Genomic DNA, 17212 nt, shown 5'->3' on the forward strand with positions numbered 1-17212 from the left:
CAGTGCTTTACTACAAATATTGTAATAAATGCATCTGCTTTGCTAATAATGCTGATTTATCTCTTAGCCTTCCAAACAATGACTCCAAAAGGTCAGTACAGGTGAGTTATACATCAAGTGTACAGTGTGTATGTGTAAGTTTGTGCATGTCTCAATCTGTCTCCATTCTCCTGCTTTAATGTGTATCGAAGCGTCTGAGGACACTTTTCCATTTAAACTCCCAATGAATAACATTCTTGGATAAATAAAAGTTATTAAATAAATATCTCAGATATATATAGTTCAGTCATGAAACTCTAGATGGCATAGGCTGACAGGTTGTTTAACGTAACTGATGATATTCAGAGAGTTAAACAACTTGGCGCATCAAATGAGTTTACTGCCTTGCATTTATATGGCTGACTTGCATTAACTTGAGATTCCTGCAGCACAATTCAGATTTTCTCTGAAACCCTCCACCTTCCCAGGCTCCACCTGTATAGATCTGCTACCGGTTATTTTATATGCTATTTGTGCGGTGGCAGTATGTCTTAAATATTGACGGCACCGTCTCGGCAAATGCATTGGCAGTAGCTAGTTCCTGTACTTGCTTGCAGCAGCAGCAATAATCTGCAACAGCAGCAACAATGCAGCAGCAGTGTAGCAGATCTATTCAGCCAAGACCAAATTCATTAACATTGTCATATCCATCAGCATGCTAAAATCTTCCGAGAGTTGTCATGATTGAAATTCGAGTTCGAGTGTTGCTGTTTCTAAGATTCTTCAAATTTTCATTAATAATCAGAAAAAAAGGTACAAAACTAACTGGGTTGATACCCTTTCAAAAGGTGTAACTTTAGGTATTAATATGTACTTTTAAAGTACTAATATGCATCTTTGAGGTACCTTTTAACATTTGTACCTAACACTCTCAAAAAAAAGGTTCAAAAGCTGTCTATGACAGTACCTACCATGGAGGTACTGATATGTATACTTTAGCTACTAATATGTAACTTGGAGGTACTAATATGCACCCTTTAGGGGTAAATAAGGTACTTTCGAAAGTGTACTACACCAGCTTTTTTTATCTGAGGATGTAATGAAGGAAACTCATTCTGCAGTCGTGTTAATTGTGTCGATAAATGGTACGTTCCTCTTGTGTTGTTTTGGCTGCTCCTGAGGCAGACGGGCTTTACACCGAATCCTATTATCAAGTTCTCTGGATTAACTAGCCTTCAATATCAGCCACACTGATGCCCTCAGCACACTCTCATATAAACACATATGACAGCTTCATCTGCTCTCTTGTCTGGACTTTTACTATTGAACCGATGTCATCTCAATAACCATGTCTTCAGAGAAGGTACATCTTAGCTGTCGTGTCTTAGAGCTGAAAACAGCTTCTAGCTTCTAAACGCGGTTATGATTGTCTTAAATCAATATAATACTGGATGTTTAAAGCAGTAAACGTTTTATCAACAATGTTTTATGTTTTTAAAGCCAATTAATTTGAATTTGTCAACATTTTATGCCAACTTTAGTGATATTTTTTTTTTATGAATAAATTACCTATGAGGCAATACATTTGGGCACTGGATTAAAAAGCCAAGGGAGCATTTAGCCTTTATAGTTCATAGTCTAGGCATTGTGTAAAACCTTGATTGACTGAATTGACTCTTTGATCATCAAGTTGACTGTATTTTCCTGTCAGCAGGAGTTAGAAAGGCTTTAGAAAAGGAAAGCACTGCTTTCGTAATATTGGCAGCAAATGGATTGAGTTGGCTTTTGTTGTTGTTCTAGATGGTTCCTGGTACCTCTTTATTTGTTAAAATGCCAGGTTAAAATTAAAGTAATAAATCCAAATTTTTAGGAATTTAATAAACAATTTAATATTTAATTAATAAAATAATCTATACAATTATCTCTCTCTTTTTTTATAATTTTATCAAAAAAACTTTTTTTTCTAAAATATTTTTTTGGCATTGAAAGTAATTAAGAACAGGCTTTCGAACAGGTTCCATGTTTAATATTTTTAAATGTTTGTTTTTCACAAACAGGAATCTTTTTTTTTTGCATCTGTTTCCTTTTCCCTGTGTATCCTGTTACATTTTTAACTGTAGAGGGAGGTGAAAAGGAGAAAGAATATGTCAGGGGTTGATCAAGGCCACTGGAGCATGGCGCTGAAACTCACTGACACAAAAGAGGTTTTCCTTGAGGAGACATTGCTAAAATTATGAAAAGTGCTTAAACATTAACTCTAATTAAAAACTAACCAGTCAATATTTCTCAGCCAGTCAAGCAGATACTTTTGGATGCTTCTGTCATACAGAATCTCACTTGAATCTACTGTGGCTAGCGGTCTATGAAGGGGTTTTCCATAACATTAAGCAAGTAAAATCCCCATGGCGACAGTAATCAAGGATCCCACTGTCTTTGCTCTTTGTTACAGTGAGGTCTATAAATACACATTTAAGATCGGAACTAATCAGATTATATGCTCCCCACTCCGTGCAGTACGGAAGCAGGCTGTGACGTCCGGCCTACATTGTGTAATAATTAGACTTTCTCCATATCCTTAACCTAGTCTGGCCTCCCTCTGCATTCTGTACATAAAGAGGTCACGTCTTAAACCAATGTGCCACATCCAGTCAAACAGATTTAACCTCCTTTGCTTGAGCAGTGTTTGAATGTACAGAAAATTTTGACTGATTAATTGCCATAAGAAAGGTGTAAACATGATTATTACATTGCAAAGATGCATTGTCAAATGTACAATTTATAAAAAGCAGCTTAAATAATAGACTCGCGTATTAAGTCATGCACTTTTCTAATGTATTCTGTACATCATTTTGCTTGCTTTCATTGATGTGTCGCAATGGGTAAGTTCAAAACATCTGCTTAAATTTACACAACCATCACAAAAATCTACAAAGCAAACCTTGAAATGTGAATGCCATTCATTGTCTTCATTTACAGTGTAGAAGACAAAAAAGAAGCCGGAGGCAGATTCTGGAAAGGCCAACGGAGCTGAAGCCAAACCCAAAAAGAGCAAAGCTAAAAAGAGTGAGGAGTTGTCAGGCGAAGAGGACAGTACGCCCTCAAAGAGTCAGTCAGATGCACCTCATACATGCAATTAACAACTGTTGGAACTTCATCTTCCACTCTTAAATTCACGATGCCATTTAAGAACCTTTTTGTCTAAATGGTTCCATAAAGAACCTTTAACATCTGAAGAACCAAAGCATTCTTTGTGACGAAAGAAGGTTCTTCAGATTAGATAAAAGGTAAGAAAGAGATGACATTGACTGAATATTTCTTTGTGCAACCAAAAATGGTTCTTCTATGGCATCGCTGTAAAGAACCTTTAAAGCACTTTTATTTTTAAGATTGTATAAGATTTGGATTATTTGGATGCTACTTAAGAAATGACATAAGCAATGGTTACATACACACTGAATTTCCACATGTTCAAGTTTGTGCTAAATAAATGTGTGAACATCACTGCATTAGATTACAAAAAGCAAACCATGACAGAAGAAGAAGTTTGTCAGTATTGAAATGGATGTTAGTTCACAGTTAATGTGATGATCTACACCTGTGAGTATGTTGATCAGTCATTGATCATCAGTCAGTTGTCGAATAGTCAAAGTGCACTGAGTCAGAACAGTTTTTGGGGCCAGTGTCATACTGGAACGCTCCATGATTGTTAAAACAAATGTTACTTGTTTATTTCTCAAGCAGAGAGCAAAGCGGTAAAGAAGAAGAAAACTGATAAAGACAAAGATGAGGCAACAGAGAAGAACATAAAAAAGAAGCCCAAGAGTACTCCTAAGAAGAAGAAAGGTATATGTGATTTTTAATAATCAACTGGGACAAATAAATATTTTACTAAACGTGAAGTTCCATACCTCCATTTTCAAATCAGTGGACTAAGATACCAGCATTGTGGGTCATGTTTCATTTATCCATGAAATATGGATAAATATGGATAATTAATAGAAGATACTGTAGTAGTCGGAAGTCGTGGCCTAATGGTTAGAGAATTGGACTCGTAAGCGAAAGGTTGCGGGTTCGAGTCTCCGGCCGGCAGGGATTGTAGGTGGGGGGAGTGAATGTCCAGCGCTCTCTCCACCCTCAATACCACGACTGAGGTGCCCTTGAGCAAGGCACCGAACCCCCAACTGCTCCCCGGGCGCCGCAGCATAAATGGCTGCCCACTGCTCCGTGTGTGTGTGTGTGTGTGTGTGTGCATTTGTTCACTACTCACTGCTGTGTGTGTGCACTTGGATGGGTTAAACGCAGAGCACCAATTTCGAATATGGGTCACCATACTTGACAATACGTCACGACGACTGTATAGTGTCTCACACACCCAATCATTCATAGGTGCGTTGGATAAAAGAGAAAAATTTATGAATCCTAAACACTACTCAAACTTGCATCATTATGAAATTATTAGCAACATTTTGGTCAATCAGTCTTCTATACAGGCCTACTGTGAGTGTATAGTGACATTTAGAAATGCAAAATGGGACTTGGTTTGTTATGCTTTGGGAATCGATTGGAACATGTAAATTCATTAGCTATATAACAAGCAGTTGAAAGGAGTTGAAAGGAGGTGAACCATGAATGTAGTTTCAAATTATGTCTAAAAACCTGTAGAAATCTGTCTGATTGCGTTCTCCATTATTGTATTGGGTTCTTTTGCATTTTATTTCATTTTCTTTTCTTTTACGTTTTGCACCAAAATTGCAATGTGACTAATGAGTCTGCATAACACTGATTGGCTAAAGGCACCACAAAAACACAAACAGTCCCAAACCTTTCACTAGCAGTTATCCTAGGCATATTAGTACAGGGGGAAATGATCAATTTCATGCTTCAACATTACCTTCTGCAACCTACATCTCCAATAATGACATGTTTCCAATATGTTTCTAAAAAAAAAATTGCCAGCCAAGGACGCTTTTACAATCAAATTGTGTAGTTACGACGTCCACCAGCAGGGGCTAATGAAACTATAATAACTAGCCAAACCATGACCTCTTCCCCCCAAAATTAAAATTTTGTTATCATTTACTCGCCTTCATGTCGTTCCAAACCTGTATGAGTTTCTTACGTATGTTGAACATAAAATAACATATTTTGAAGAATGTATGTAATCAAACAGTTTTTGGCCCCCATTGACTTCCATAGTAGGGGAAAAAGAAAATAAGAAGTAAGAAAAGAAAAGTGAAAGAGGGAAGTCATTTAAGAGGCAGGTTTTTTAATTAAAAATGTAATACTCCACATGAAATAGGGCTTGCATAGACCAAGAATCTGTATTATTTTCCATTTTTAGGATCTATTTCATTGCCTTAATCATTGATATGATTCGTCCTTCAACCCTGATGTCTTTTTAAACAGATTCCGATGATGAGGATGACGAAGAGGAGACCTCCCAGAAGAAAACTAAAAAGAAAACCACCAAAGAGAGCTCCCCTGCTGGCACCAAAGAAAAGAAATCAAAGGCCAAAGGTCAGCCGAGTGTATTCACACTTGAATGCATGCTAATGAGCGAGGCCAAGGTTCATTTTGAGCTCTGCTCCATTAGTTTCAACAGTCAAGTAGCATTTATGTTATTGTAAGAGTCATTTTGAACATTGCTGGGGGGTTGGGAGTTTTTTCAAAGGGTAGTTTTGGTCCCTGAAAACAGAAATCCTGAAGCTTTTGTTTTTTTAGTTTGTTTTTCCCTCTCTGAGCCAATCACTTGAGGAAACTGTTAGACAATGGCTTCAGTGTGTGTAACTCTTAATGTCGTTATGCACACATGCATGGGGGTTTGCTGCTCAGGAAGAGGATTAGTGCTAGATCTCGTGAGCTAAGAAGATTAGCCAGAACAATACGCGAGATCTGTCTTAAATATCACCACTCTGCTTTATCTATGAGCTGAAGTGGGGGACTTTCAAGTGAATTTGACTCTTGATTTTAGTTACGCTTTTAGGGATTCATTTGCTCATCTTGTAAAGGCTTGGCCTCATTTTTCCTGTTGTTAAAAGACAGATGGTGAGCTCCTCAGGGGGTGTCTGATCAAGCCACTTGGATAAGTGGAGAAAGGACTTCAACAATTGGAAAACAATGTCTAGCTGCTAACTAATACGTTTTATTAGATGTTCAGCAAAGACTTAGATTAATGAACTCCTCAGGGGTGTGCATTCAGGTTTTATTTAACATTTGAGCAAGTTTAACGTACGATGAGCATGTTCCAAAAGTTTAACAATGATTGTGGGTGGAGGAGAGACTGAGATATTAGAACTAATGGCTCACTGAGACCAAGCTGTCTTGACATTCAAGCTGAAACTCTCTGGTTGTCCTCTATGTATTGAGCCATTAGTAGCATGTACTTTCCATATTGAAAGACACTGCTCTTTAGCTGGAAGCTGTGCTGATTATCTGGAGCTGGCACACCTGAATAACCCCAGGGAGTTCTGGGAACCAGTCATAACTTGAATATCAAATAAGGACTCTCAGCTAAATACCTTGTGAACGAACTCTAGCTTCAGTGACTCGTACATCAACTCTAGGTTTTGTTGTAGGCTGCCCACCATAGTGGAAAATACTGAGTTTTCTAATCTAATTTTGAATCCAACATATTATCTCTGCAGAGAGTAAAGCTGAATCAGAAAGCAGAGGAAAGACAGCCAAGGCTAAAAAGGAGCCAGCTTCTATGTTTCAGATAAATGGAGATAAACCAGATTTTATCTCAAAAAAGAAAGGTAATTTCATTTTTCTGAAAACACTGTACATTAATAGTATTGCTAGACAACCGTTGTGAATCTCACAAAGCCTGCCAAGAACATGCCTGGGTCATATTTGACCTCAAAATCAAAATAGAATTTTATTGATCAAAATAAATAAATAAATCATGAAATATTAAGCAATTTGCAGTCTAATTATGACTTCTCATTTCTGTAAAGTGAAAGAAAAATATATTATTTACATTTTTAAGATTTTAGACATAATGGTAGTATTTTAATTTATGGTGATTTAATAAAAACTATTGTCTGGAAAAATATTAAGGAAAACAATTAACTTAAAAATGCTGAAAAATAGTTAATAATGAAAAATAGTTATCAATGCAACACACACACACACACAAATCCACAGGTGCATGACTTTTTTTTTTTTTTGGAGTGAAATATGACCTGAATATTTCTTGTGATGTTTCATTAAATAATTAGTAATGCAATTAAAAAAAGTGAAGTAGTGTATTTAATGCATGCTTGTTTACAGTGTTTTGAAGAATATTTATTACTTGTTACAGTGACCAAGTCTGACAGCGATGAGAGTGAGCCAGAGACTAAACCCAGCAAGAGCAAAAAGAAACCCTCTGCCAACTCCACCTCCATGCTCCAGGCTGGAGGAGACAAAGACAAGAAAAAAGACAAGAGTAATAAGGACAAAGAGAAGAACAACAAGAAAAAGAGTAAGTGTAGATTAGGTGTAAACGCCCTCTTCGCACGGAAAACTACAACTGTTTGTTTGTAACATTTTGGACAAAAGCTCAACAACTGTAAGCACATGTGCTTCCCCACAGCCAGGAACAGCACAACTCTTGCTTCATATTTTGTATATTGTTATATACAAACTAGACTAATAACATTGTGATCTTCTGGATGCAGTAACATTATCCATGCTACTTCATACTGTAGACAAAGATTAATGGAGTATGTTTTGCAAGAAAATACTGTTTCAATTTTTCTGCTTCAAAATCTCATGTTTAATTGTAATGATTTACTAGCAATTTCTGAGTGAAAGCTGTTTCTACACAAACCTCTTCAGCTCTAGTTCAAGCACTAATAAAGCACTTTTATTTTTAATTTTCAAGGAAAACTCCCTATAATATCACATTTCTTGTAACTACAACAAACAAAAGACAAAATAACTTTCATTTTGTTAAGCTGCTCATATAAATACTTGTTGTTTAACATGTAGACGCTGCTAAATCTGATGAAAGTGATGATGAGGATACAGAAGTGCCCAGAAAGAAGAAAGGCAAAGGCAGGAAAAGTAAAAAGGTAAGACTACTGTAAACCAAGGCAATGTCATCCTGAGGGAAAGAATGTATAATCTGCATAATCTGAACAGTATTATCTCTCTCGTGACAGGAGGAGGAGAGGCCTCCATCGCCAGAGATTGAGTTTGATGACCTTGAGGAGTTTGTTCTTCAGCCTGCACCTCAGGGAACTACCATTAAGTGTAAAGTGACGCGAGAAAAGCGCGGCATGGACAGAGGCTTCTACCCCACCTATTATCTTCATTTAGACAATGACAAGAAGGTGACTTGCTCTCACTTTTTTGTTCGGACAGTTCTACAAGGTTTTCTAGTGAATGAGAGGGTAGTTGAAATGCATGGCTCTCGTAAATCACCAACACCAATTTGAGATCCTCTTCCACCCCATCCTGCAGGTTTTCCTATTGGCTGGTCGAAAAAGAAAAAAAAGTGCAACGTCAAATTATTTGATATCCATAGATGCCACTGACCTGTCACGGGGCGGAGAAAATTTTATCGGAAAGTTGAGGTAACTTGCATGATATAAAACATACCAAAACAAGTATGCATTATTGCTGAGCTATTGCACTTTCTTCCTTGTTTTGTGGTTTTTCGTTTCTTTAGGTCCAATCTCATGGGTACCAAGTTCACTGTGTTTGACAATGGTCTCAACCCTGACCGTGCCCTCAGGGACATGTCTAACGCCCGGCAAGAGCTAGCGGCTATCATTTACGTGAGTGCTCACTTCCATTCCACAGCAGTCATCTTGGAGGTTAGAAAAATCTGGGGAGTACTTTATTTTACAGTACGTGTACTTCCCTGGTAAATACATGGTAAATATCTTGTACCAACAGGCAAATGAGTGGTAACACAAGGTACTTACCTGAGGTGTAAATGGTAACAAATAGCAATTTTTTTCCATAGGTGCTACACATTTAACATGCGCATATCATTAGTTTGTACAGTAATGTGTCTTATTAGTTACCATATACGGATGCTGTAAGGACTTGCCTGTTTGTACCAACTTGTCTGTAAGCACTACATATTTACATATCACAGCCATGTTTCTTATTTGTTACCATGTACATACACCTCAGGTAAGTACCTTGTGTTACCACTCATTTGCCTGTAGGTACAAGATATTTACCATGAATGTACCAGTACTGTAAAATAAAGTGCTACCAAAATCTGTCATTTTTTAAAGTATACACTGGTGTTTCTGTCCAGGAGACAAATGTGTTGGGGTTTAAAGGCCCCAGAAAAATGACTGTCGTCATCCCAGGTATGGATGACGACAACGAGCGAGTGCCGATACGTCCACGAACGGTGAGTTCAGTACTAACACACTGCTCTATCTGATTGTGATATGTAGTAACAAAGGCAAGCAAGTAAATTCACATCATAGGCTTATTGGAAAAACGTGCTCCAAAATCCAAAAAGGTACTTATACATAAAATTCACTGCAGTTTACGACTGAAGTGAACATTACAACACCAACAACTTTTATTCCTTTTCACAGAAATCATTATTACAGGGGCAGATTATCGATTAATATAAATTCATGGTCCTTGCACAACACTGTGTTATGACCTCAGAACATAAATAATAAAGTATTTTGGAATGTAGCATAATTTTACTGCCTACCATTTGAGACATTTTTATGGACCGTAAAAACAATATGTTTTTGCATTGAAGAAATGTGAGACACGTGGCCATGGAATGAAAAAGCAACTTTAACTTCTACATTTAACTTCTTTTAACTTAAGTGCTGCGTTTTTAGAATGATGTGTCATGAGATGCTGTAAAAGATGCGAGCGCAATGATTAGACATGCATATTTGCATAGAAAAACAATGGAAATGTATTGACATGCAAAACTGCATTCTATGCGAACAGCCCTTAACCATCAACTATTATGTCCCAAAAATGATAGCTAGTTGGGCAGTTCTGCTAACTTTGAAACTCACTACAACGACCAATTATTTATGCACAACAAATCTGTTATTGTACCTTTAAGGACAACGACAATATACTTATACGCTACCAAAACAGGCAGATGGACAACCTGATTGAACTCCACAACAAAACTCCAGTTTGGAATGATGACACTGCTTCCTATGTCCTCAACTTCTCTGGTCGGGTCACACAGGCCTCTGTCAAGAACTTCCAGATCGTCCACAGCAAAGACAGTGAGTGATACTGCTGATATTGACAATTCTTTACCTCTTCTACTGGGATCGCACAAAAATAATTCAACTTTACAATAGGGCAAAATGCCACAAATGTGAAATTGGAATTTTGTAGCATATGTTGTGTTGATAATTTAACTATAATTCAGGAATGTTGTTACTATAGCCTGAATATAAAAGCTAACCTTACTGTAAACACTTTTTTTCAGATAGCTATATTGTGATGCAGTTTGGAAGGGTGGCAGACGACATGTTCACTCTGGACTATAATTACCCCATGTGTGCAGTGCAAGCCTTTGCTATCGCTCTGTCCAGCTTTGATGGCAAACTGGCCTGCGAATGAACTGCAAGGCACAAAATTATTCGACCAAGAGTCAAATCTTTGCAATCAACACATGATCATCAGGAAGGACGATGAAGTAAGATGTGTTGTGAAAATATGGGACATTTTTATGATTTCTACTGTGCCTGAATGTGACTGGGACGCACTTATCCTGGATACAGAAAAGAAACTGACACCAGAGCCAGGCGTTGCACAAACATGTCTACATGTATGTGATGAATGCAGGCTACATAAAATGCCTGAAAGTGATTGAAAAAATTGTTTGATTATATTTTGTGTTGTACTGAGATTTATGAATGATCTTTTTTTTTTATAATAATAGTAAATGATCAGTGCAATGTATGTTTTTTCTCTCAAATATATGAGGTGCAAAACATAAAATGTGGAGCTGCAAACTACAATTAAAATTGTCCACACACTTTTGATTTAATGTCCAATCAAGTATTTTATCATGAACTACAGAAGTTGTCCTTAGGGTGGTGCTGTTTCAACAAGGCTTTGTGGACACCAGACTATTGTGTGAATTCACAAACTTACAAGAGCCTTGTTCTCACATGTCTGAATGTGTTCAGTCCTCAACACGTCCTCTCCAGGATTAATTCTGTAATATGAAGAGAAAATGTACACTTTTCTACACGTGCATTCTTCAACTGTGACCAAACACACGAGACACTTAAAATTCCTTCTTCCTGAGCATTATGCACTTCAAAGTTTATTAAAATAAATAAATAAACAAATAAACCTGTTCATATTATCTGTCAGTGATCATAATTTGTCCTGAGATTTGGCACTCGTCTCTGTGGCAGTCATAGGCTGTGTTCGAAATGCCATACTATCATACTACTCTTACTATTTCTGCAGTATGTATGCTGTGCATAGTATGCAAATTTTCTGTACGCATGGAATACCCGGATGACCTACTATATTTTCCAGAATCTGCTAAACATAAAACAAGTACACTGAAATCAGTACAGAAGCTGTGTTCGGAATGGCATACTACCACACAACTCCTACCGTACTGCAGTATGCTGTGTGTATACTGTGAATAGTATGTGAATTTTCTGTCTGCGTGGAATGCCAGGATTACCTGCTACATTTGCTGAAATTTGATGTATGCAGAATTCAATTCCCCTGTCAAGCAGCTCTAAAAAGAAACGGAGTTTACTCAAATAGACTAATTTGTTAGCAGAGACTATTTACATAAACTCAACCCACCAATGCCTGGCAGCGATAAACAGCACTGCAAAAGACATGTGTATTACTGTAGAGTGAGTAAAAGATGTGAGCTTTTGACGAGATCGACCTGAGTTCAATTGTTGTAGGTAGGTTTTTGTCCCAATAAAGTGGCATTCATCTAATAAAATTTATATATATGGCAATTTACACTGAATATGTTATTGCATACTGTTTTATAATGTACCACAGTATTGAAGAATACATATCTGCCACCTAACTACTATTTACACGCCTGTTGTTAAAGAAAATGTTATTTTAGTGTAAATAGAATTTATCATTATTTGCCCTTATTGTAACTAGAATATATCACTGTGTAACTGCCAAAAATATCATTGTTCAATTAAAGACAACTCAGTGTTGATTCACTTCTGTACAATGTGTAAAGTTTATCAAATATGAAATGAGTTCAATTGGGCAATGTAGCACTGTTTACTAGTATGAAGCCTTTTTAACAAGCCTTTGTAAAAGAATAGTTAGCACATTTGTTTGTAAGGTAACAACCTTGATAGCTGTGCTGAATTAATATTTGTGTTTGTCATGTGACAAATACGCATACTACTCTGAAATATTTGTTGCTTATTGTATACTGTTTCACACACTATACTTTAAAAAATAGTAGACAGTATGCACTGTGTACTGGGCAGTAAACAGTAGGCAAGTATGCCATTTTAAGGCCTCTTAAAAGGCCCCTACTTCACTTTCTGCATTCCGTTCCGTCTCGCGCACAGCCGCGTCCGCAGAGCTTTCAAAAGTATAATCAACAGCGGATGAGAGCTGGACACATGCGCAGTACCATCCACTTACCTTGCGCTCGGTATACATTCACGCATGCGCAGTTACGCGGACGGCAGAGATATACTTTGGCCTTAAGTATAACATGAACAATGAAACATTCTTCTGAAAAATGTATTAATCTTAGTTCATTTCAGAATTTACTAGTGCATTATTAAAATCAAAAGCTGTATCTGTTAATGAACAGTTGTATTGTTATTAACTAATGTTAACAAAGAGAAACACGGAAATTGCTCATTAATAATCCAGATGTCTGTTATATCTCTGGATCTGGAAAGCATCTGACAGATGTTTTTAAGATGCCAGTTTTGCATGCATTATAAATCGTAAGCATCTTAAAGACATCTAATAAACGTCTATTTGACATCTGATAGGAAACGTCCTATAGTCATATTGCAGATGAGCAAACACAAGATGTCAAATAGGCTAGACGTCTCCACAATGTATGTGTGTAATCGATCATTGTTACTGCGGTGTACATTCCACCACAGGCAGACACCGGCTTGGCTTTGTCTAAACTTCACAATGTGCTCAGCGGCTACATTAACAAACATCCTGAGGCTGCATTTATCATCGCGGGGGACTTTAACAAAGCTAACCTCAGACGGGTCATGCCGAACTTTCACCAACATGTATCCTGTCCAACTAGAGGACCAAACACACTGGATCATTGCTACACTCAGTTTAAGAATGCCTACAAAGCCCGCTCACTACCGGCTTTTGGCAAATCGGACCATGCCGCCATTTTCCTAACACCAGAATATAAACAAAGGCTCGTTCAGGAACCTCCGGCACAGAGAGTAGTGACGCGCTGGTCCTCCCACTCAGAGGCTATGCTGCAGGCGGCTCTTGATGACGTCGACTGGGACATGTTCCGGGCGAGTTCTTCTGACGTCAGCAAGTCGTAGCATTAAGCTTTGTAAACATGCTAACCGAGCAAGCTACAGAAACAATAACTATAAGGACATTCTCCAATCAGAAACCGCGGGTGGACAGAACAATCCGTGCTGCGGTTAACAAAGGCACTGCCGCTTACAATGAGGCTCTTCTGACCGGGAATATGAGCGAGTACAAAGCATCGTGCTATGCTCTCCAACGCGCAGTAAGAGCCGCCAAACACGGATACAGAGAGAGAATTGAGTCTCATTTCCAGCTCAATGACTCGACGGATGTGGCAGGGACTGAGGACCATCTGTGCCTTCGGAAACAAATCCTCCGCGCAGGGGGAAGTCGTGGCCTAATGGTTAGAGAGTCGGACTTGTAATCCGAAGGTTGCGGGTTCGAGTCTCCGGCCGGCAGGAATTGTAGGTGGGGGGAGTGAATGTCCAGCGCTCTCTCCACCCTCAATACCACGACTGAGGTGCCCTTGAGCAAGGCACCGAACCCCCAACTGCTCCCCGGGCGCTGCAGCATAAAATGGCTGCCCACTGCTCCGGGTGTATGTTCATGGTGTGTGTGTGTGTTCACTGCTGTGTGTGTGTGTTCACTGCTGTGTGTGTGCACGTTGGATGGGTTAAATGCAGAGCACGAATTCCGAGTATGGGTCACCATACTTGGCTGAATGTCACTTCAGGTGAGAGCAGATCCGTTGCTGGCCGACGAGTTTAATATCTTCTTCGGCCGCTTCGATGGCAACGGCGGCGGCGCGACTCTGCCATCCAGCGCGTCAGGAAGCAGCAGGCAGAGCAGCGATGATGCTGTAATCACAGTGTCAGAGGATGAGGTTCGGAGGGCGCTAAAGAAAGTGAACGTCAGGAAAGCAGCCGGACCTGATGGGATAACCGGCCGTGTTCTGAGGTCCTGCGCCGATCAGCTTGCTGGTTTGTTCACGTCTATCTTTAATGAGTCCCTTGCTAACTCCGTGGTTCCCACCTCATTCAAAAAATCTGTCATTATCCCTGTGTCTAAGAACAATAAACCCTCTTGCCTGAATGACTATCGCCCAGTTGCCCTCACATCTATAGTCATGAAGGTTTTTGAGAGACTTGTAAAGAGCCACATCTGCTCCTCCATACCTGATACTTTGGACCCTCTTCAGTTTGAAACAGCCCAAACAGATCTACGGACGATGCCATCTCTCACATCCTCCACTCTTCCCTCACAGACTTGGACAGCAACAATGGGAATTATGTAAGGCTGCTATTCATTGACTATAGCTCAGCTTTCAACACTATAGTCCCCATCAAGCTGGCATCTAAACTCACAGACCTCGGCCTAAACTCCTCACTCTGTGACTGGATTCAAGACTTCCTCACCGGCAGACCTCAAGTGGTGAAAGTTGGCCAGTTCACCACAAACTCCATCACTCTGAACATAGGTGCCCCACAGGGCTGTGTCCTGAGTCCCCTGCTCTACTCTCTCTACACGCATGACTGCGTGTCCTCTCACAGCTCCACATCTATTATCAAATTCGCTGATGATACTGTGGTTCTGGGCCTCATCTCCAACAACGATGAGACTGCATACTTGGATGAGGTAGAGAGACTCACATCATGGTGCCAGGACAACTGTCTCTCTCTGAATGTGAGCGAAACTAAAGAGCTGATCATGGACTTTAGGAAGAGACAGCAGCAGCCCTACACTCCTCTTATGATCAGTGGGACCCCTGTGGAGAAGGTGAGTAACTTCAAGTACCTCGGTGTAAACATCTCCGAGAACCTGACTTGGACTACACGCATCCAAACACAGGTCAAGAAAGCCAGGCAAAGACTGTACCATCTGCGACAGCTGAGGAAATTCAGGGTCTCACCAGCAATCCTGAAAACTTTCTATTCAGGGACCATAGAAAGTGTATTGACTTTGCATCTCAGTGTGGTATGGACACAGCTCCAATCAGGACTGAAAAGCACTACAGAGAGTTGTGCGTAGGGCTGGGCGATATGGCTGAAAACTGTATCACGATATCAGTGTTTCATATCGGTCGATATCGATAATTATTGATATTTTTTTAAGGTGGTACATCAAGTTCGTGGTATTACCAGTCTTGGCGGGGACGACGGTCTTGCATAATTTGCAGACGACATTTGGTCTGACTACGGTCAGACTTATAATATCCAAAAAACTGCCATACTGGTGAGCTGACTTTCTCTTTTATTTACAATTTCCTCACTTGCTGCGGCACTCATTTTCTGCTTATGAAGAGGAATCCAGCAGACCAGCCAGGTCTGGCTGCAGACGTGCACTCTCAGCCGCGCGTGCGCACTTAGACACAAGACAACGATATGGCGCAAGCAAACATGATACTGTTACACGATTGGCTGTTAGCGTGTCACTCTCTACGTTGCTAGGTTACCAGAGAGCGAGTGCCTTTGCTAATGCAACCAAACATGCTTCGCAGCCTTTGTTTTCTTCCGACGAAGAATAAAAAAATATCGAACGTTTTATCGAACACATTTTTTATTGATATCGTTCACGTGTCTATCGCGATACATATCGTTATCGTTTTATCGCCCAGCCCTAGTTGTGCGCTTAGCTGAGCGCATCTCAGGGTCTGCTCTCCCCTCTCTGCAGGACATCTACCTCAAACGCTGCAAAAATAGAGCTGTCAAAATCATCAAGGACTCTAATCACCCTGGTAACCGTCTATTCACGTTGCTTCCATCTGGTAAGCGCTTCCGTAGCCTGATGGCAAAAACTGAGAGATTTAGGAGGAGCTTCTTCCCCCAGACCATCAGGCTCCTAAACTCTAACTCTGTGTCATAACATCACTTGACTACATGTAAATATCACCATATCAATAAGCTATTCATAATTTGTTCTACCTCATATTGCTGCTATTTAAATACCCTGGACAACTTTTTGCACATTCCTCTTTATTACTATTTAAGTCAACAACATACTGACCTGCACATTTATATTTATATTTTTTATCTTTTATTTTATTTTATTATTTATATTTTTCTACTTTTATTTTTCTTAATATTTGTATTCTATATAATTGCACTGTCCTTGGAGCGGACCTGACCTACATTTCACTGCTGGTTATACTCTGTATTATTGTGTATGTGACAAATAAAAATCTTGAATCTTGCTGCATTAACTGACGGGAACTTATTGTAAAATGTTACCTAAAAATCTAATAAATATGAAATTTATAACACAATGTAACATTCCTGTGTTTTCATGATTTCATAGGTCACCCCGTCTGAAAGCCCAAACATGCAGTATAAAATAGAATAAATTAAATATATATATATATATATATATATATATATATATTGTGTTCATCAAGTTTTGGATAATTAATTAATTAATCAATTAATTACATGGAGTTTAAAATAAATGATGCCAAAATAAAACGTGTTAGTTTGTATTAATTGCACTTTTATGATGCCCAAAAACTATGGCTGTGCCTAATGCCCCAAATAATTAGTACATAAGAACAAAACAGCATGAATTATAACAAAGAAAAATGCATTTATTTATTATTATTATTATTATTATTATATTTACATTTATATATAGAGAGAGAGAGAGAGAGTCAAAGTACCAGTCATGACCAAAAATGCAGACTAGATTTTAAGATACACGCACAGCCAATGAGCGCATCTCAACTGACCCCCACGCGTGAGATTTGCTGTGAAGTTGGAGTGGGGTGGAGGTTTGACGGCCTCCTCCTTCATGACTCCTCCTCCAGCGCTCC

At 39.0% G+C, this 17212-nt stretch overlaps 1 protein-coding gene across 2 annotated transcripts; it reads left to right on the top strand.

Annotated features, from left to right (window-relative positions):
- The first annotated feature begins 1200 nt into the window (after nucleotides 1-1200).
- LOC306860119 (tubby-related protein 3-like) lies at nucleotides 1201-12142 on the top strand. 2 transcript variants are annotated; one of them, XM_079401660.1, is made up of 13 exons: nucleotides 1201-1342; nucleotides 2961-3084; nucleotides 3721-3822; nucleotides 5386-5496; nucleotides 6624-6734; nucleotides 7283-7444; nucleotides 7954-8036; nucleotides 8127-8297; nucleotides 8428-8540; nucleotides 8636-8744; nucleotides 9239-9337; nucleotides 10028-10199; nucleotides 10409-12142. In XM_079401660.1, exons 1-13 carry the CDS (start codon nucleotides 1328-1330, stop codon nucleotides 10540-10542), a joined length of 1506 nt encoding a protein of 501 aa, XP_079257786.1. In that variant the 5' UTR covers nucleotides 1201-1327; the 3' UTR covers nucleotides 10543-12142. The 2 variants fall into 2 exon arrangements, with proteins under 2 accessions (XP_079257786.1, XP_079257785.1); XM_079401659.1 differs by having other exon boundaries at nucleotides 1244-1342; nucleotides 3718-3822.
- Nucleotides 12143-17212: the final 5070 nt, after the last annotated feature.

This window comes from Barbus barbus, assembly GCF_936440315.1.
Source record: "Barbus barbus genome assembly, chromosome: 41".
NCBI classification, from domain to species: domain Eukaryota; kingdom Metazoa; phylum Chordata; class Actinopteri; order Cypriniformes; family Cyprinidae; genus Barbus; species Barbus barbus.